General features: G+C 47.8%; 1 protein-coding gene across 1 annotated transcript in view; it reads left to right on the top strand.

The window, feature by feature from the left end:
• Nucleotides 1–21305, top strand: part of LOC147700907 (killer cell lectin-like receptor subfamily B member 1B allele A) — a 550617-nt gene that overhangs the window by 484660 nt on the left and 44652 nt on the right. The window contains exon 6 of the mRNA XM_086929269.1: nt 2825–2931. Coding sequence (XP_086785395.1) covers nt 2825–2931 — 107 coding nt within the window. The remainder of the gene's footprint in view (nt 1–2824; nt 2932–21305) is intronic.

Below are 21305 nucleotides of genomic sequence, written 5' to 3' on the forward strand. Positions count from 1 at the left end.
ACAGCAGCTTGTGCAACTGTTAAATGCTCTCTGAGTGGAACAGGGAACAGTCTGCTTTCCCTCTTTCGGTCATTTATGTGAGAAGTTGGTTTTCCAGGCCTTCATGTGTCTGTTGGTAAGGTAGAATGGAAATACAGATCCAGAGCATTAGCAACAAGTCAGAATGAGGGTTAGCGCAAAGCCTCACAAATAGATGAGCATCAATACACTGACACAACAAAATGCCAGCCATGAAGTCTGACTAACTGGTGGGGATGTTTATGAAACCAGTAGCTGCTGGTACCGGACAGGGTGGTGGGCCGGCAGTTATTAAGAAAAAAAAGCACTTACCTTGGAACGCCAGCCCGCAAGAAGCACTCGGGCTCCCCTAAGCCAATCACAAGGCTGCAATGCAGCCTTGTGATTGCTCTGAGCACCATGGTTCAGCGCTCAGATGGGGACAGTGAGCGCCACAGCCTGGTGGGGAATATGCAAAGTGCAAACCACTTTTCCCCTGCACTGGCCAGCCAACCCACACCCTGCATGAAGCAGACTGCAATAGGAACATTAAAATTATAATAACGATATGTTATTGTCATTTTATTTTCCCTTTTGAGCAGAGAGGCAACTCTTCTCCACCTTAGCACAGAAGTCGCCACTGTATGAAATGTTCTAAGGCTTTCAATGAAGCGTGGGCTGTGTCCTCTCTCTCACTTTCTCCTGTGACTGTTTAACTTGTTGATGGAAGCCAAAAGCACCCAGTAAATACGCACAACAAATGTATTATGGCATAGTTAAGCAAGGAAAGCGAAGTTAGTCTCTTTGCTTAAATGCACTGTAATGTGCAGGGATCTGTCATTTTACATTTAGGCAGAGAAGGCATAAAGTGGTGTCAATTTATAATTACTTGGGCAGAGCCCCAATGCCCTAATGACGAACCCAGCACTGTTGGCTGCAATGAATGCCACTTGTTGCATTATATTCCTGCCAATGTGTAAGGGTAGTAATATGGACTGTGTTGTGAGAAGTGGAAATGCATGCTTTGGAATTGCCTGCATCGGTAAGTAAGCAAGAGTTATGCTTCAGGAGTGGAGTTTAACTTCCAAACCACTAAAGTACTTCTGTCTCTTCTGTTTTCATTTGAATTGCACTAGTAGTAAAAAAGGTCCAGAAGTACTAAGCCATTTTGCTGCCGCAAACCTTGGGTTTCACAAAATCACAACGTGTGCAGCTGAAAATCTGCTTTTTGGTATGCTATACCCCTTTCAGTAAAGTGTTAACACATTTCAAAATGGGTTTAAAAAAGATACCAGATCACAGTTTGGAAAGGGCATCTTTAGGACAGCTCCAAATTACGCTTTTGTGTGCAGTGTATAAATGGTTTGGACATCAGTTCTGGGTGCAAACGATTAAAAATTACCTACCCCTCTACGTAGGTGGTAACCAATTTTGCAAAGAGGAGAGGTTCGTTTTGAAACCCCATTCCCTTCGTGTATGTTAAAAAATAATTGTTTGGGATTAGGCAGATTCATCTTCTTTTAAGCTCAGTTTTATTTCATTTAAGGAAAACAGCCTGATAAACCAAGCAGGCCACAATCCCTGTGATGCCCTCCAATCGGAGTGAGTTTCAGTTTGTGAACTGCATCATGCATGTTAAAGAAGTATCAGCCTGATTCATCAAGCATAATTGCGCTCGCAAAGGGCCAGATTCTGAGAATCTGGCCCTTTGCAAGTGCAATTTTTGCTTTTGGGATTCATCATCCCAAAAGTCTCTATTTAAGGAATCGCATATTTGCGAGGAATTGGATTTAAGGAATCTCTAATAGAGATTCCTTAAATCCAATTCATCAACCAATTAGAAAATGCAAAATCGCAATATTTGGTCGCAATTTACCACCAAGTCTGACTTCGTGGTAAATTGCGAAAAAAGAGTAAAAAGCACTTTAGTGCATTTTTTTCTTCTGCATGTTACAAACACACATGTCCTTTGGACATGTGTGTGGGCAACACCTGTTCAAATGTGCATTTAAGGGGTGCTACAGGGTGTCCTTTGGACACCCCTGGCACCCTTCAAATCGCTATCTTATTTGCGATTAGCAAATTGCTAATCGCAAATAAGGAATACTCCCCATTCATTCCTATGGGCCAAAAGGCTAATCGCAAATAAGGAATTTGTAGGAATCGCATTTTATTTTGCGATTCCTACATGAATACCGTTTTGCAAGTTTCTAATAGCGATTCCTTATGATTCTCTATTAGAGACTCGCAAAACGGTACCTTGATGAATCAGGCTGTTAGTCAATTGTGACACATTCCGAATCCTTATTATTTTCTTTGAAAAAAGCAAAATAATAGAATGTCAAATTGTCACCATGGTGAACGCAAAATGCGGTTTTATTGTAGAAAATTACAGTTGGAACAATTAATGCATATACAATATATGTAAGTGCATTGTGCAGCTGGGACTGCCAGATGTAGTTATTAATGATATACCATGTTTGCACTCTGTAATTTGGTTTGACTTACACCACTCATAACAATGATCTGTGCAAGGGAAGCCCAGAACTGGTTTACAAGTTCTTCATCATACATGAACTTATCTGTCTTTTCTTGTTTCAGAGGAAGAGTTTTTTATTTCCTCTCTTGTACCACAACAACTGAAGAAAGATGCACCTGGGACTGGGGGTCACACACTTTAAGATCTCTGCACAAGAGCATCTATTTCCATTTAGAAATTCTTCATTACATTCCATAAATCTAGTTGCATTGATGTACTGGTGTCCATGTGGAGGGAAAGATTAATGTAAGGATTTACCTAACTTATATTTGTTTTTATTGTGTCCAGGATTATCTCACATCTGAATTGACAAACCAGGCTTGGATTGGACTTTTCATCACACCCGCAGGAAGGCGCTGGACCTGGGTCAATGGATCAACTCTGAATGAACATATGTACGTTTACCGGATGCATTTTTACGGGAGTATAATGTACACTAAAGTACACTGTTGTGCATCGTAAATGTTTTTATAGTGTGCAGAATACACAAAAGCGACAACAGACTCCAGCATTCATGCATGCTGCAATGAGTACTTTTTTTATCACATACTGGTGCCTTTACTGTACCTTGCTCTAGTAACGATCACTGCCTTTGTCTTATAGGATTCCTATTCTCCCCCTTCCATGTCACTTGTGGAAGGAGAAAGCCCCATAAAACATAATGACAGCAGTGGAAAAAATAAAAGAGCATCTTTGTCACATGCCTGTCCTAATGAAACAGGTATCTGCCTTCATGGCAGTGAAGGAGGATTCAGCCACACGCAAAGTGGCGGCAGCCACAACAGGAAGGTGGAGGGGGGATGTGGACAGAAGGGCTGGTGGGGTAGAGAAGGGAGAAGAGATGGGAAAATAATTATTTAACCAAACTTACCTTTCGGTGCCGCTGCCTCTGATGACAACGGCCGACTCGGTGCTCTTTCAGCAGTCCACGAGAAGGCAGAGGATGCCCGGCCAATCGAAAGGCTTCTCTCATGCTATGAGAGAAGTGCCAGGATTGGTATGAGCAGCCTGCTCTGCCACCCAGACACTGCTTTGTAGCCCGCAGATTTTCTCCAACCTGGCTGTGAACACAGCTGGGTTGGAGAAATAGAAGTGTGCATGTCTGTTTGGCCGGCCTAGGATGGCCAGTCAAACTTACATGCACACTTCTAAGTTCCCACCACCAGCTTGTCATGGCCCGGCCCCGCCCTACACGCATGCCAGTCACAGAAAAATTAAATAATATTTTTGTATTCTTTTTTTATTTTTCGGTGACTGACTGACGAGTGGGGCACGCTCCTACACCATTCTGGAGGAGCCGCCCCTAAACGTGCACTGACACCTGCTCACCTCACAACACCTTTACAAACCCTAAGGTGGCTGATGTGCCTCTACTGGTAAGAAGCGTTGGAGTATTCAAACATAGAGGTTTTTCAGCCCCCTGACCTCCATTGCAGGCCAGGAAGAGCCTCACTTATAGCACAGCTTAAGACCCACCCAACTCCACATTAAAAGTATACACCAAGCAATCTCTGAATTCTTTGATTCTATGAAGGTACTTGGACTCTTGGTTTGTGCCACTCTCGTATTGCTGAGCTTGAAAAGATAATCCCCACCTCTGGAACACCAGAGGAACTCCACGCTGACAATGTCCGCCTCAGGGCGATGATTTCAAAGTTACCCTAAGCAGCTGACACACGCACCCAAACACAGGGTACGGATGAAGGGATGAATAAAGGGTCTCTCCCCACTCTCCACCAGTGAGTGAGTGTCTCTCCTTTAGTGCCCAGGCCATGTGTGCATCGCTCTAGCTACAGGGGCACTACAGGGTGGTGGGTGTTCCAGAGGTGGGGATTATCTTTTCAAGCTCAGAGTTAACATCTTCAAATGCTGTGGCTCCCACCAGCTCCACAGGAGGGAACTTGGCGTGTGAATCCATCATACTCGTGCTTGTCGCCCGTCGGGAAATGCTGGGAATCCGCACTGGCGTCTACCCAGGACGGCTACCCCGAAGAGTGCCCCCTGAAATAACTACAGTAGGTCAGCGCCTCCCCCCTTCAGCTGGCAGGACCTGCAGTTCATGACCAGGCGCTTGAACATTCGCTCCAGTCAAGGAATTTGATGACAAATGGAAGTGGGTACAGCCCCACCTAGGCACTTTGACCTGTAGAGTCTAGTGTCGAAGGACTGACCGTGGAGTGAGCCTGGGTCTGGAAGGCACCGGACAATGCAATTGGTACAGAAGTAATTATGTATGATCAAATGTTGCCCTTAGCCCCGCCCTAGCCCCGCCCACTTGCCACACCTCTATTTTAAGGAGTACCTGCACTTATTTTTCCCCATTTAAAGCACTGGCTAAAGGCTGCTTCAGCCGAGATAATTACTAGCCCTGCTGTAAGAGAAACCTAACCTGAGCTTGCCCTGTTGTCAATCACGGTACCGGTACTCTTCCCTGGCTCCAGGAAGTGCCGGTACTGATGGTAAAAAAATGTGGAAGTGACGGTACTCAGTACCGGCGAATACCGGCCCATTTAAAGCACTGTTTCTCACAAGAAATGCACGCGCACCTGCGCAGATTTCTCAAAGAATTACCCAAACTGCGCGGAAGGAAGAGAAGGATAGCCCGGGGACGCCGCATACCAGGTAAGGGGTTTTAATTTCATTTTTAAACATGTAGAAGTAATTGTGAATATAGGGGTGGTGGAGGCGGGTGACATGGGATAGCGGAGGTCCACGGAGTTCGTTCACAACTCCGTGTACCCCCCAACACACACACTACGTTGCATTTAAAAACTTCCTCCAGACCCCCCTAAAGAACATGGCGAACTTAAATATAAATGACCCACAAATATTCACAGGTATGCTGACACATATACAGGTGACACGTTAAATTCTTTGGGTGTACCAACGCAAACTTACATTGGGATTCAAGGGAGCATACCTTTGTGTTGTAATAAGTCTCTCCACAGTGGCTTACAACATGTTTATAATGTATAAATGTCAATGTGTATTTTAGTCTAAATTGTAGCTTTATTTGTACCACAAAACGAAAACCATACATCAGATTTTGGCATGATGGGACAGAAGTATGCTTTTTCATGCATTGAGCCCCTCCCTCCCCAAGTACACAAGTATGGCAAGGCAGTCTATCACTCAGTAAATTACTATGAGTACTCCTTGGGAGGATGTAGGAGGCTGGCTCTTATAATACACCAAAAAACAGGTATATTGTGTTGAGAGTCCAGATATCCCTCATGAGTGGACAGAGCTTGCTTTAACAATCCCATGGTGCTCTTTATGTGGCAGTGTGGTCTAGCAGCCTTAGGATTATCAAGGAGCAGTGTTAGACACGTGTTGCATACACACAGGCAATAAATGATACATACACACTCAATAAGGAGATCCACACCAATATAGAAATATATATTTTTATATAAATTTTGACTCCAAAAACTTCGTTACTGGGTAAAATAACAGGTAAATACACTTGTATTGTCTCTAATGCGGTAATGTTATCCTATGGGGGAAAGCACATATACTGCATACAGATACTGAGCATTGACTTGCAGGAAGTGGCGGCTCACATAGGGCATGCTGAGGGGCGGTGAAGTGGGGGAGGGGCAGGGTGGGGAAGTAGCATACACGGGCATATGACAGAACAGAGGAAAGTAATTATTATGTTCCTCCATTTGGAATCCAGGCCGCTCAGTAGCAGTAGTAGAGCACCAAACGGCAAGGGAGGTAGATGCCCCACATCTAACACCGTTCCCCCATTCCCTTAGTCCTCCAAATAATCGTTGTGCGGGTGCCTTTTGAGCCTCGGAGCCTTGAAGCCTTGGAGGGTTTGGCGTGAACCCGGCTTTAGCCCCCAGTTTGACCTGGCTTTTGCCCCCAGCCCTCTTCGAGCAGGAAGCACCAGCATTGTTGTGTCAGGCCCTAGGCCCTCATTATATTACAGCATGGAGACATGGACACAAGGATAGTCGGATAGTTAATGGGCCCAGAGCACGTGTGCTCCGCCCCCTTTATTGACTGGGTCACGCGACTCGTGACACCAGTGGTGGGTGGGTGTAAAGTGTAGGTTTACATCATAACAACTAGAACTTGTCCAGCCGGACACTACATTCCTCCCAAGATTTAATAAAAATCAAGGAAAAACAAAGTCCAAACCTGTGGGAGGAAATACATAAATATACAATCATCGTAAATTTAAAATGAGTCTCTTCAGCTGCTTGCTAGATGACAACGGTGGAAATTGGCGCTGAAATATTAGTTCTCCTGGGCTCGACGTCTTGGTCCTCGGTGGGCGTGCTCTTCTGGACATTGCGCTATGGAAGTGTGTTCTTAAATCCATTGAGATCTGGCTTTTGGGGTGACGCCAAACAGAATGACCAGAAGGTACACTTGATGGATGTTGTCTTATACTAGTCCGTCTGGTTTCTTCACTGTAGGCAGCTTGGCTTCACAATGCAAAGGAGGGAGTGGTTAAACTACATCCTTCTCACTAGGAAGCCCTTCTCGCGGGTGTTCTCCTGCCACAAGATGTCCTGGAGGCCCTCTTCATCAGGTTTCCACTGGGCCGGGTGTTCTCTGCAGCGTTACTCCAACTCCGCAGTCCGCGTGTGAATGGAGGAGACAATGAGAGTACTACCTCACAAAGTCCGTAGCTCAACCTGAAGGGTAGTTGTTGACTTCTGCCTTTGCGCACAAGTTCCTCTTCTTCCTGGGACGTGCAGGGTAGACGGCGACGGATCCATCTCTCTTGTTGGGACCCTCTGCCACCGGTGTCCCTGAGGCCTTTGCCCCTTGGATATCTACGGGCTGGTGTTGATTGGTCAGTTCTCCTTCTGCAGGATATCTGAGCGCTCTCCCCATCCAGGCTTCCGCTCAATCAAAAAGGTGGGTGTTGCCAATGGTCGAGCCTGTTCATTGCTAGTCGACCGTTTGTCAGAGGACTTGTAAGTAGATGCCTGTGAAGGAGCGGTAATTACTTCTGGTAGTTTCTCAATGCAAAACCTTCATGCTACCTCTAATTTACCGCTCAAAAGGTGTTGGGCCCTTCACACCATGTATTACCTTCAGGAGACTTTTAATAATCATGAACAGTCATAAATGCAATTATTATTTAAGCCAATAAAGAGAGTTGTTGAGTATTTAAAGGGTTTTATTTTCTAGTCAAAAGTAAATTTTTCTCTGACCCTTTATTCATTAGTAAAATATCAATCAGGTTACAGAATTTGGAAAACAGGAAAAATAGCATTAATACAGAACTTATTACTGTCTGCATATAAGCATTACATAAAGGAATGTGGCGCAAAATGTCATTCAAAACTCTTAAAGAGTTTCTAAGAAAAATATAGTCTTGCAAGGCTAATCAAAAATCAAATAGTTTGCAAAAATATCCCATTAAGAGAAATAAATGCATAAGTCAAATAAATCTTTTCAGACCTAATTAATTAGTCAAAGCATAACTGAAAGTTTAGCATCTAAATCTAAAAAAACCTTTCTATCTGTTGCTGTTCTTCAGCATCTGTCTGTGTCTAAAAAGCAAGCAGGGAGGGAGACAGCCCGCCCTTCACCAGACCTTAAAGGAATGTGGCCTGCAGTGCCAAGATATGACGTGGAAGCAAGAAACCTCCCCGACTCTCCTCAGACGCCCATGCACCCGTGATGATCTCGTACCTAACCCATAGGATGTCTGGCCTAATCTGTTCCTTCTCTCATGAGCTCACACACCCCCCTAATGAGCCTAGAAGCCAGCTGAGCTGAGAAAGCCAGCCCCTCCTCCGGAGAGGTCAGAATTTATACACAAAATTTTGGCAGACTACACAAAATGTTTCAACTTCAGGAAAACCTGTACGTGATTGGTCAGTCATGATGGCATGAGTTCTCAGTACCCTGACTCATTCTAAAAAACCTTACTTTACCAGTTTTAACAAAAGAAGCATACATGAATAATATATTTATAAACATTTGCAACATTTACTAGGAAAAAGCTTTCATCTAATTCTTCCTTCCTTTCACAGCGCAGTAGGACGGATACTTTAGTTAGCTGGTACATTGGCACAATCACAAGAATGTACAGTTCAAGATGTCCTTGACTCCTTCCGCAGTTTGAGTCAAGCTGCCACAGTCTGCGCATGCTCTCTTCTCTTTCAAAGCAAGCCATAGCCTTGCTGGTTTCACAGGCAGCCATTTAATGGTAGGCCCCAAAATAAAAGAAACACAAAGATAATATTAATTTCATGTAAACCAGCCCATTATGTTTCTCAACACCATACTAATACTCCTTATAAATGTTTACCTAGCCAAGCTACTAGTGTAAAGCAGCTTTTCTATTATTTATGACAACATGCAAAATAAATGTGCAATGTGCAACAAAGAAAAAGAGGTGTTATTAACTGAAAATATTTATCAAAATATGCAACAAGTCAAAGTCTCTTAAGACAGAAATAGTGGATTTAGGGATGAGCTGGGAAGAGAGAAACATATTCTATTAATCTTCAAAGCTAAAAAGGCCACTTTTCTCTACATTGCAAAAACACATGTTAAATCAATTTAAATGCAGTCTGTCTGAAGCACAAAAATAATAAAACCATGTCTGACTGCAGATGAAATCTGCTCCATCACCTGTTCTTCTCCTAGTGCCACCGATGTTCTCCTGGACATGTATGTCCATGTGCTCGATGTTGCGGCGTGTATCACCTTCTCTTCTGGTGTGTGTTGGCTTGCCACACCTCTCCACATCTTCCTGGACGTTGTTGTTTCTGGTGGCACCATGCCCTTCGATTCCTTTCCTCATTTCTTTCCTCTCTTGTGTTGCGCCACTCGTTCTCCATCTTCTTTTCTTCCTCGCGACATGGTCCGGTCATCTTGCTTTTCTTGTCCTCCTGACCAGGCTTCTCTGAGAGGCGTGCACTCCACCCGTTTCCCTCTGGTCTTGTCCTGGCTCTCGGACACTGACTTCTCTCCACTCTGTGACTGGTCCAGTCGCCGCAACTTTCTTCCTTTGACTAGTTTACTTCTTTGCTTCAGGTCGGTGTCATCAGACCTCTTCGTGGTCCCGTCCCTGGACCTCTTCTTGATCTTCACATCGGACCTTCGGGCAGGACATCTTCATCCTGACTTCCTGGCAGAATACCTTTGCAACGCCTCTCTGGCGACCTGTTGGCAGGTCGGCTTCTCTTTTCCTTCTCGGGCGACCATCTGACTGGTCGGCTTTTCTTTTCCTTCTCGGGCGACCATCTGGGTGATCGGCTTTTGCTTGGGTGCCCATCTGGCTGGTCGGATCATCCTTTTCTTCCTAGGCGATCTTCCTTGCGACCAGAAGGGGTGGACAGCCTCCTCTACGTGAGTCTTCATGCTGTCCGCGATCCTTGGGCTCGCCATTTGCTTCCGTTGCAGTGCTTTTGCATCTGCGCGCTTTTGTCTGCGCTCTTTGTATGCTCTGCTGGCTCCGGAGGGTTGCTTCACCGCTCCTTGGACCTTCTCTTGGGCACACTGTCATGCGTGCTGATGATGGTGTTCTTATCTTCTGTTGCAGTGGCGCCTTGTCGCCATGTGGCGCGCAACTCTGCGCACTTGCGCTTCTGCTTCTTTGAGTACTTGGGTATTTGCTGCGCACATCTTCTAGTGCTTTGGGTGTGACTTCCTCGCTCTCAGGCGCTGGCGTGTACGATCCGCGTCCTGGGTACACCTGGGTACCCCTCTTCCTTTGGTTGCTTTTGCACTTTGCTGCTTGCGGTAGGCGGTCCTGGGACCCGACTGCTGTCCAGTGTGATGCTGTTGTCTCTACTGCGGTTGCGGTGAGCCCCTGTGGCCACCAGGCATCACCACACTTCTCCTTAGCATTTAGCATGGGTTGCAGTCTCCGTCCGCGTTGCTGCAGGCTTGCTTTCCCCTGGGAATCCCTTTCTTGGCTTGTGCTAGGCTTGTTTATTTCTTGGCTTGTACTAGGCTTGTTTATTTCTTTTGGCGCAGTAACACCAGGTGTCCACTAGATGGCTGTGTACGATGAGGCTTGTTTCATTTCTTCTCGCAGGGCTTGCTCCTCATAGACTGTACTGGGTGGATGCTGGAGCAACTGCTGATCCCAGGCATCTAGAGCAGGACGTCACCTCTGTTCAGGTAAGTCTTATCTTTTCCTTTTAACCTTGGGGGCAGTATGGCACAAAAGTGTGTTTCTGTTACTATTTTTTTTTCTCCCGGCTCTGACCTCACACCAGTACTTTGTCTCTGTCCTTGCTGTCCCTAGACACTTCTGGCCTCATGTGGGGCTGTCTTCTGTAGGCCTCTGCAGCTCGGCTCATGCTGCAAGCCTTTCACTCCTCTGCCAGGACCCAGGAGGTGGGGGCACATCTCCTTCTCCTGTGGCAGCCATGTTTTCCCTTTTCTCTTCCTCCTCTCTGCCCGTGGCAACCTGTCGCAGTCCTCGTGCAGGAGGGAGGGGGGCTAGGGCCGTGTGTAGCTGTGCGGGGTTGGCACCCTCCGGCTCATTTATTTCCTGGCAGCGTTGGCTGTCACTTTCTCCGCTCCCTGCCCTCGGCAGCTTCTCCTGCTTCTCGTGCGGGCAGGGGGGCTAGGGCATAGCTTCACGATGTGGCACCCGCTGGGCATAAAGTGTCAGTGCTGCAGTGCGGGTGGGCTCCGCTGTCAGTGTGTTCCTGCCCGGCAGCTCTCCACACTCTGCAGGAACTTCCTTTTGATTCTAAGTTCATGCACCCCGCCGCCGCAGCCTCACACCATACATGCTGCGCGGCGGGGGGACAGGGGATGCTGCAGGCAGGCCGCGGGTGGGCTCCACTGGCCCTGCTTCTCCGTACAATTATTTTCAGTTGCATCGCGCCTGGCAGGGCGCCATGACCATGTGGGTGGGCTCCGCTTATTATTCAATCATAGGGGGGGGGTCGATTCAGGCTTGCGTGCCCCCCCAGGCACTTCTTGGTGCCCAGGCTCACCTCCGGCCTACGGGCCGTTTGTGCCACGTGGGTTGGCTCTGTGTGGCGGGGACTCCTCGCGGTGATGGTCACACAATTGCGGCCGGTGCAGGTGGGCTCTGGCTGGTCCGCTTATCTCCGTGGGCACTCCGACAGCCGGACTTGAGAGGTGCGGGATGGGCTCCCGGTCACCTCCCCATTGGCATATTGGCCCAGGGCTCAGCGCATGCCCCGCGGGCCTCCCGGCAGTCGGGGCTGATCGTAGTAGGGGGTGCCCCTAGTCAGGCAGCATTATCTCCCCCTTTTTCTTTGGCTGGTGCACGCCGGGGCACAGCCACTCCTCATTGCCAATGTTGTGTCAGGCCCTAGGCCATCATTATATTACAGCATGGAGACATGGACACAAGGATAGTCAGCCAGACACTACAAGCATCTCCCAGACAGTTGTGAGTGCCGGAGCTGAGTGAGCCTGACCCGCCAGAGCATGCCAGGGCCCCAGCCTGAGCCAGAGATGGAGCCGGAGCTGGAGCGAGGGCATAGCGCTTCATTGTCGCAGGGTGAACCAGCTGCAGCACTCAGGTGGGCTGCAGAGCCAGGAGAGCAGGTAGACAGCATGCGGCGGTTGCGGTGAGTGTGCGAGCCCTCGATAGCTTTGCGGAGGCACCGTAACCACCTAGTGAGCCCCGCCCGCCTGCCTTGAATCATCTTCCCTCCTTTCATCCTCCCACCAGCTCCACTGAATCACCTTCCCTCGCTTCCAGCTTCCTGCCCTTCGCCCCCCCCCTGAATTCCACTATGGGGGGGAGTCAACCACATAGCAGGGGGAGGATAGCACACAAGCACGCCCAAGGCCTGAGGCACGACCAAGACATAAGGCTAATTGCAACAAAAGGAGTCTCAGCAATTTTGCAATTCTAACAATTTCCGTAGTGCAAGAGTAGGATAAAGCCACGTAGGCTCACCAGGCTCATAAGGGAACCAAACCATCAGCCCAGGAAGTTCAAGTCCATCGCCACTTCATCCAACAAAAGCAAAAAAAAACAAATGGGTCAAAAAAAATCAGGTAGATAACAGTTGATACTGGAGGAAACCTCTACCATCCACCCCCCAATAAAAGGGCAACTAGGTCAATGAGGAGACAATCATTAACGGACTGCCCCAATAGAATATCTCAAAAGGCAGAACAAAGGGGGTCGATACAACACTTCTTCAGGGAAAATGACTCACTATGCACCGCCCACAGCAGCATCCAGGATGCGCCATCTTACCTTCCAAGCTGGGCCCAGGACAGCAGCCCCAAACAGCTGCCATAAATGAGAGGCAGAAATTCCTGGTCAGCAAGTCCTGTGACACAGACTCAATTAAAAATAACCCCACTATAGTGACAATGATGCAAATCCATAAATTCAACAACCATGGCCTAGTCACTCAGAAAGAGGAGACCACCATGCCTCCACTAGAGATTACAGACCCAAAGTCCACGAGTCCACGGTCCAACCCAGCCACCTTGGGCCTAACGTCCCCCTTGGTGGGGGAACTCAGAGACTTGTTTCTCTACAATTTGGGCCAAAAGATCGAAAGAACCGTCAAAATAACTCCAAACCCTCTGTGGACACCAACTCCAGTGCCAGCACCCACTTGGGTCTCTTATCCAAAAGTAGTCCATTATGACAGCGGCATCAATGCCGATGCGGAACCGAAGAAAAAGGCCCCAATTGAGGCAAACAGCGACATCAATAAAGCCCTCTTATGGCAATCAACTAAGATGGAAGTACAAATCGATCTCCTGAAGGCAATCGCGGGCCGCCTGGCTAATCTAGGATCCAGGGTTGAGGTCCTAGACAACAGGCTCTCCCAGTACTTGGCCTCCATCCCGTGGGACTGCTCGTGTTGTAATACAGTCAGCAGGGTGGTGCCCAACAGCAATCTCCCTGAGACTACACAGACAGCAGGGGCCGCACCGGGACAGATGGAAAAAACTGAATAGACAAACAACAAGGCACACAGAGAAAAGAACCCTGCCAGCTCCCCCAAATAAGCCAAAGACACACAAACCTCCAACAGAGGGGGTAGAGAGGGCAGCAACACCCCCACAACAGACTTGCAGGAACACTCTTCAAGTACAGCAGATACATATGGAGCTAACCTATCAAGGAGAGCAAAAAAAGAAGCTAAGAAGCAATTTAAAAAGACAAAGATAAAAGGGAAACATCTCCAGCTACTGAACATCGACCATCCTGCGTGAAAGGACAGTAACCTCGGAACAGTGCAAGGTAGGAGCACTGGGCATTAGGCTCCCCGATCCACTTTGCCAACTCTGTCTTCCTGCAGAACTGCCTCCACGCACCCATACCTTCAGGACATCAGCACCCTCACTAAGGACACTCAGAGTGATTACTTGCCTACTCCCACACTGTGTTCCTCTTTTAAAATTGCCGCATTCTTCTTCTTAATTGTTTTACCCCCTGCTGCTATCACACGGGCACTAGGCTGCTCTTCCCCGGTCCACCACTGAAAGTTCCGGTTGAGTGGAGGGAAGGCTATGCAGACCTGAAGTGCTCGTGTGCAACAAGGTTAGCGCTCTAGTCTGTAGCGCTAGGGTTTAAAACTACATGGCCAACGCGACGCGCAGCAGATGCGTGAAAGGACAGTAACCTGGGAACAGTGCGAGGTAGGAGCACCGGGCCGTATTACCCCTAATCCTAACATCTCTTGTACTTCTCTTTTTATGTCTTGTCGCCTGGCTGCAGGTATTCTGTAAGGTCTAATTTTTGCGTGTTTCCCTGGCTCTGTCTCAATCTTGTGCTCTATTAAATTCGTGCACCCGGGAATATCTGAAAATATGTCTGAAAAGTCGTGAAGTATAGTCAATAATTCATTCTTCATTACTGGAGTTAGCTCGTCATTTACAGGTAACTTGTTCAGGGTAGACTGGCTTGTGGTCGAGGGCAATCCAAATTGTGTGTTCTTGGGGACTGGTCCTAGCCACTTCTTTAAGAGGTTTATGTGGTAACATCGTTTCCGTTATGGCGATATCTGCAAACAATAGGTCATATTACCTATGGTTTCTACGATAGGATAGGGACCCTTCCACTCCCTCTGGAATTTCTGTGATGAAGAGGGCAAGAGAACTAATGCCCAATCCCCCACTACCAATTTCCTCCACTTCTTTCCTTTATCATAGTTTTGTTTCTGACGTTGCTGACTTTTCGCTATATTTGAGTAGGCCAGGTCTCTTAGTTTCCCCAGTTTACTTTTTAACTGATGGGTATACTCTAGTAGTGACTTTGCCTCATTCAGTTCCTCTTTTTCCCAAGCTTCTCTGGTTATCTCCAGCAGAGACTTGGGTTGTCGCCCGTAGAGCAGTTCAAAAGCAGAGTAACCAGTACTGCTTTGGACTTGGGCTCTCAACACATATTTATTTTATTTATATGCTTGTATAGCGCAGGAATTCGACCCCCGAAGGGGTATCTCCGCGCTTTTGTTCTTACCAAAGCTATATCCAGAGAAAAGATCATCAGGCAGTGAAAGATGTCTACATGGTCAAGAACAGGTGTGTCTTTAAACATTTCCTGAAGGCAGCTAAATTAGGATTTTGCCTAAGGGTAAGGGGCAGGGAGTTCCAGAGAGTGGGGCCTCGGTACGAGAGGGCTCGACCTCCCTGTCTTTCCTTCTTGATCCATGGTACTTGAAGCAAGGATTGGGGTATATAGGGCTAGTGGCAAAAGTGTATCCCGGTCTTTGTTCTCCAGGGTCAGCATTTTTCTTAAGGTCTTTTTTCGTGTGCGGTTGTACCTTTCCACCAGACCATCGGTCTGGGGATGGTAAGCTGAGGTACGTATTTGTCGCAAATCTAGTATTTTGCTAACCTCTTTCATAAGTCGTGAAACAAATGGAGTTCCCAGGTCCGTTAGCACTTCTTTGGGAAATCCCAAACTGGAGAACAATTCTATGAATTTCTCCGCGATGTTTTTAGAGGCGGGGGCCCTAAGAGCAAAAGCCTCGGGAAAGCGGGTAGCGTAGTCATAATCACTGATGCATAAGTATTCCCCTTTGAGGACCTAGGGAGGGGTCCTATAAGGTCCATCCCGACTCTTTCGAATGGCTGTCCTATAATGGGCAAGGGTTGCAGGGTACTGCTGGTGCTTTATAAAGGTTACGTTTTTGGCACACCTTACATGTCCTACAGTATTCATTGGCTTACTTATAATACCAGGTTAATAAAACCACTTAACTATGTTCTGTATAGTATTTTCTGACCCGGAATGTCCTGCTGTTAAATGCTTGTGGGCATAAAAGAGTATTTGTTCCCTGAATACCAAAGGTACTAGCAATTGACGGGGTTCCCCGGCATTACCTTCTCAAAATAAAAAATTGTTTTCTATGATGAATCTGGGATAAGTGGTGTTCGGGTTATTCTGGTGTGCTTGAGCCAGGCGTTAAATAGGGTATTGTCGTTTGCTTGGGCAAAACGAAAGTTGCGATCTAAAACCCAAGGTTCAGAGGCTATGAAGGCTGTCGTAGCATGGTTCTTCTCCTTCTCTGTATCCCTTAATTCTGCCTAGAAAAGGGCTAAGAAATTCTGGTTGTCTACCCCTAGGATCAAATCCTCTAGTAGAGATTCTACTGCTCCTACCCTAACCATACAAGGAGTTCTTCCTGCAGGACAAATGTTTAACTCTGCTAAGGGATAGGGCTTCACGTCACCGTGTATACATCTAATATGTACTATTTTCTCGGGAAGTATCTGGGATGTTTTGACCAATGCTTTCTGTATAACTGACTGTCTACACCCGGAGTCCAATAGTGCCCTAACCCATTTATGATTGACCAGGACACGTACGTAAAAGGAAGGACCCATCTCTGCTGTACACATCACAGACCTTGGATCCTATCCGACCTCCATGGGTTCTTCAGTTTGTCTTTTTCTAGGACACAGTCTGGCAATGTGGCCCCAATCTCCACAGTCAAAACATTGGGGCCCTTTCATCATTGGCACATCTATTTTAAGGGGTTTTGGTTTGGACAGTTCAGCTCCTCCTTTGATTTTTTTATCCCCCTTTGTATTGGAAGCATTCCTTGGTGTCTTGTCTGTATCCCACGGGATGGCTCTAGGTTGGGCACAGGAATACGTGGCTGCCATCTCGATAGCTTGTGCCGGAGTTAAACCTGAGTGCTGCTTTAGCCATCGTGTGTCCCATAGGGAAGAGCTTCCATAAATTGTTCCAGGTATATACACTCCATAATCTCTTGTTTACTCTTTCCTTCGGGTCGTATCCATTTATCTGCGGCTGCTTTGAGGCGAAAGTACAGGGTCTTGGGATTCTCTCCTTGGATCCCTCTTTCTTTCCTGAACGGGACCCTGTAAGCCTCGGAGCCTAAGCAGAGGTGGTCCAGTATTATAGTTTTAATGCCTTGATCGGATGTATCTCATGTGGCATTAGCCACCTGGTATGTGGCTTGCGCTTCCCTGGATAACAATGGGGCCAAGAAAAATGGAAATTTTTCTTCAGGCCAGCCACAGGCCCTAGCAGCTCTTTCAAAATTTGTCAGGAAGACGTCAGGATCATCGCCGGCTACATATGTTTGCAAGGACACGCCAGAGGGGTGTGGTACTGGGGTACTCCTTTCTATCAGAGGTGTACTTCCGGGGTTTTTCATGGCTGTTTGGAGGCCTTCTATTTGTGAAGTCATAGCGTTCTTGAACACTTCACGGTCTGCTTGTGCCGACGTCATTTGGCGCTCAATGGCCCACTCCAGCTTCTCCTGCCCTTTGATTAGATGCTGTATCAATTGATACATTTCAAGTGTAGGGTCGGAAGGGGAAAATCCCACTTCTGACACCGGTTGTGGCGCGGTAGAAGGAAGGGCACGGAGACCAGACCTTGGTATGTAGAGTTTTATTTTTATAAAGGTTTTCTTCTTTCTTAGGGTAAGTCTCTCCAGGGCCAAAATGGCAGGATCTGTAATTTCTTTCACCCTGGTTGATCTTCCTGGGTCCTGGGGTTTGTAGGAACTTCCTCTTGGTGTTGGCTCTCCAGTGCGGGACATGTGAAGAGAAAAAGACTAAGGTCAGGGAAATTGCTATCTGGGTGTTTTACATCAAAAGGGACCCGGGGAGTGGAGGATCACCTGGTGCACGAATATTTAGTGATTAAGCGTAGGCAACAAGAGTAGTGAGGGTACATGTGTTGAGGGGAGCAGGAACACTCGGTTACACTATTTACAAATGAGGCACGCCACCAGTAATGTAAATTGATATGTAAATTGATACTTGTATAGCGCACTGCTCACCGGCAAGGGTCTCAAGGCGCTTGTCCGAATACCGCTGTGGAACCCATCCTGGCTTTCCCTGTGAAGCGTCCACTCCTGGGCACCCCCAAGGTGGAGGCCAGGCATCCTTAGCGTTATGGGGGCCGTTGTGGAGATTAAGCAAGCTATTGCCCAGAGTTGCAGAGTGGCACTCCATGATTGGAATAGGCACCGAGGCGAGAATTATCAGGTGCGTGGAATTTTGAGCCCAAGACCCGCCGAGGCGGGGAATTGAACCCTGGTCCCGGGCCAGACCTCTGCATCAGGGTCTGCCGCTCTGCTTCTCTAACCATTGAGCCACACTGTCTCACTCGGCTGCTTTCCCTCAGTCACTCCCCGCCTCCCCATCCAGCCTGACACACGCTGACGTACCTGGCTGAACCACACTCCTCCTCCGTGAGTGTGGCTGGGCGGTTCGCGGTGACGGTGGCCTCCAGGCACTGCAACCTCCTGGGCTGAAGTCTCGATTCTTCAGATTCTCGCCTCCTTTTTCCGACCGGCTTCTTCTCCTCCAGTATCCACACATTCGCCTCTGCAGCACAAGAATTCCTCTGTGATGTCACACGCCAACCTCTTCTCTTCCTCGTTTTTCTACAATCCCTGGAGTGCCGCGTCATCTGGGGGTGTATCCTCTTCCTCGAAGATGTTCTGTTTAAAGGGACTGTCCTCCAATTCCTCGTGGTGTTCAGTCCACAGCTCGGCAGCCTCTGTTCTCCACTCGTTCTGGGTGGGGTGTAAAGAGGGGATGGTTGAGTCAGCGATCCACCACTCTACTTCTGGCATACTTCCCTTGGTTGGTCAAGTCCCCCTTCTACAGACAGTAACCTGGGAACATTGCAAGGTAGGAGCACCGGGCATTAGGCTCCCTGATCCACTTTGCCAACTCTGCCTTCCTGCTGAACTGCCTTCACGCACCCATACCTTCAGGACACCAGCACCCTCACTAAGGACACACAGCGCGATTACTTGCCTACTCCCATGCGGTGTTCCTCTTTTAAAACCGCTGCATTCTTCTTCATAATTGTTTTAAAACAACTTACCCCCTGCCGCTACCACATGGGCACTAGGCTGTGCTTCCCCGGTCCACCACAGAAAGTTCCGGTTGAGTGGAGGGAAGGCTACGCAGACCGGAAGTGCTCGTGTGCAACAAGGTTAGTGCTCTAGTCCATAGCGCTAGGGTTTAAAACTACATGGTCAAAGCGACGCGCAACGGACGCGTGAATGGGCAGTAACCTGGGAACAGTGCGAGGTAGGAGCACCGGGCATTAGGCTCCCTGATCTACTTTGCCAACTCTGCCTTCCTGCTCAACTGCCTCCATGCACCCAAACCTTCAGGACACCAGCACCCTCACTAAGGACACACAGCGCAATTACTTGCCTACTCCCACGCTGTGTTCCTCTTTCAAAATCACCGCATTCTTTGTCTTAATTGTTTTAAAATCACTAAAACCAATAAAGATTAGGCATATTGTAACTACGCACCGCATGCGCTCAGACTGATCAGAAGATTTCCCTTAACTCTGCTGCTATTGTTGCGCCTTGCACATGGTGATATTTGTTTTTACGGCGTTTTTAGAAATTACTAGTTAAAGTGTAAAACCTTTTTAAAAAATTGTATGTACCGATCCTCTTACCCGCACTATAATCGTTTTTCACCCTGTGGCTTTGCAGGCATTAGGGCGAGGCAATCTGCTCCTTGGTCGCCATATTAGGGGTAGGTTGGGACACTATTGGGCGCCATCTTCAGGGACGCTCTAGTGGCCAGACAGCACTGCCTATTTAGATCGCGGCATGCAGGCGCGCAGCGCTCACGCGCAGCGTGTGCGCTGGTATTGCGCCAGAGGAGCGCCATAGGAAAGCCCGCCTGCGCCCGTCCGCGCACCGGCTGCACTCAGCGCCAGCCATGCTGCTGTTTTAATCCCAGAGGCTAATAGACGTGTCTACTCGAGGGAACAACTGTGCGAGATCGTTAGGGCCTGAAGGCCGATCATGGCCCCAATCTGGGACATTCTCATACCTATTGTACAAAAAACCCTGTGGCAGAGGAGGCAAGGTGTGGCTTGATCAATAGTAGATCTATGGTAAAACATCACCAAGAGGTTGCCAACTTGATGGATGATATGAAATTAGATTTTCTCTTTGTGACAGAGACATGGTCAAGCACACATTCCACTGCAAATATAGGCCTTGCATGTCCAGAAGGATATAAAATACTACAGAAGCCTAGGAATAATGGACGAGGAGGGGGGCTCGGGGTAATATATAAAGATAACTGGAACTTACGTCATATGTAGGTCGAGGAGGTGGCAGGAATTGAATTGTTGGGTCTCTCAGTCCATGAGCCCAGAGGTACTCTTTTCTCATGCCTTCCATGTTATAGACCCCCAGGCCGGACACCCAGTACCATGAGCTGCTTAATACCATCACAAATCTGACCCTCTCTCACTCCAGAGTACTGATCCTGGGAGATTGTAATCTCTGGGATAATGGGTGCCTGGCCGGCCATCTGAGAGATCTGACCCGGCTATGTGACAGTCTCAATTTGAGACAACTAGAGCAATCTCCCACTCATGAGGGAGGCCATATTCTTGACCTCCTATATGCTAATCAGGCAGAAACAAAAGTGATAGACGTTCTGCCACATTACTGGACAGATCACTCACTCATACTCTTTCGCACAGTGGTGCCTAGTTCTAGCATGATTTGGAGGCAGGCGACAACGTGCCGGAAAGATAGAGACTGGTCTAAACTGAAACAAGACAAGATAACCCAGACTTTCTAGGGCAAATCGTTTTGACCCTTCCATCTCGGTAGAGAGTAACTACCAACAATATTATGATCTAGTAACCGAGACGTTAGACTCTCTAGCCCCAGGGAAACAACGTAAAGGGAAGAAGAGACCTTCGGCTCCTTGGTATAGCGAGGATCTGGGGTTGCTTCACTTGAAATGTAGGAGGGCGGAAAGGATTTGGAGGAAGCGCTATTCCGACACAGACAAAACTACCTAAAAATTACTACAGGCGGAATATAAAAAAGGCATTGCTAAGGCCAAAGCCGAGTTTTATGCTGCCTCTATTTTACAATCCTCCAATGGCACCAAGGCCCTCTTTGACATTGTCAAGAAACTTTCTAATCCTCAGTGTTTGAGTAATAAGGTGACTGCTACGCAGAAGCTATGCGACGAGATAGCGGTATATTTTGATGAGAAGAATGCCACAATTATAGGTAACCTCAAAATGTCAACTACCGTCAATGACGAGATTGTGTTTCCGGAGTATGTAGAAGAAAGGGGGGTGAAACCTTCCCTTAGTCTATTTACTGAGCTGACTGAGGAAGTGTTCAGCAATCTAGTACGTAAGGTCTCTTCAAGTTCCCCCCTTGATCCCTTTCCACCGAGGTTATGGAAGGAAGTGGGACAAGCAACCTTACCCTGGTTACATCAGATCTGCAACCAATCGTTGGAGGCAGGGGTGGTGCCGGATGCTTGGAAACAGGCTATGGTCACCCCCTGCTCAAAAAGCCCTCACTGGACTCTGGTGTCC

This window comes from Lissotriton vulgaris, chromosome 7 (assembly GCF_964263255.1).
Source record: "Lissotriton vulgaris chromosome 7, aLisVul1.2, whole genome shotgun sequence".
Classification (NCBI taxonomy): domain Eukaryota; kingdom Metazoa; phylum Chordata; class Amphibia; order Caudata; family Salamandridae; genus Lissotriton; species Lissotriton vulgaris.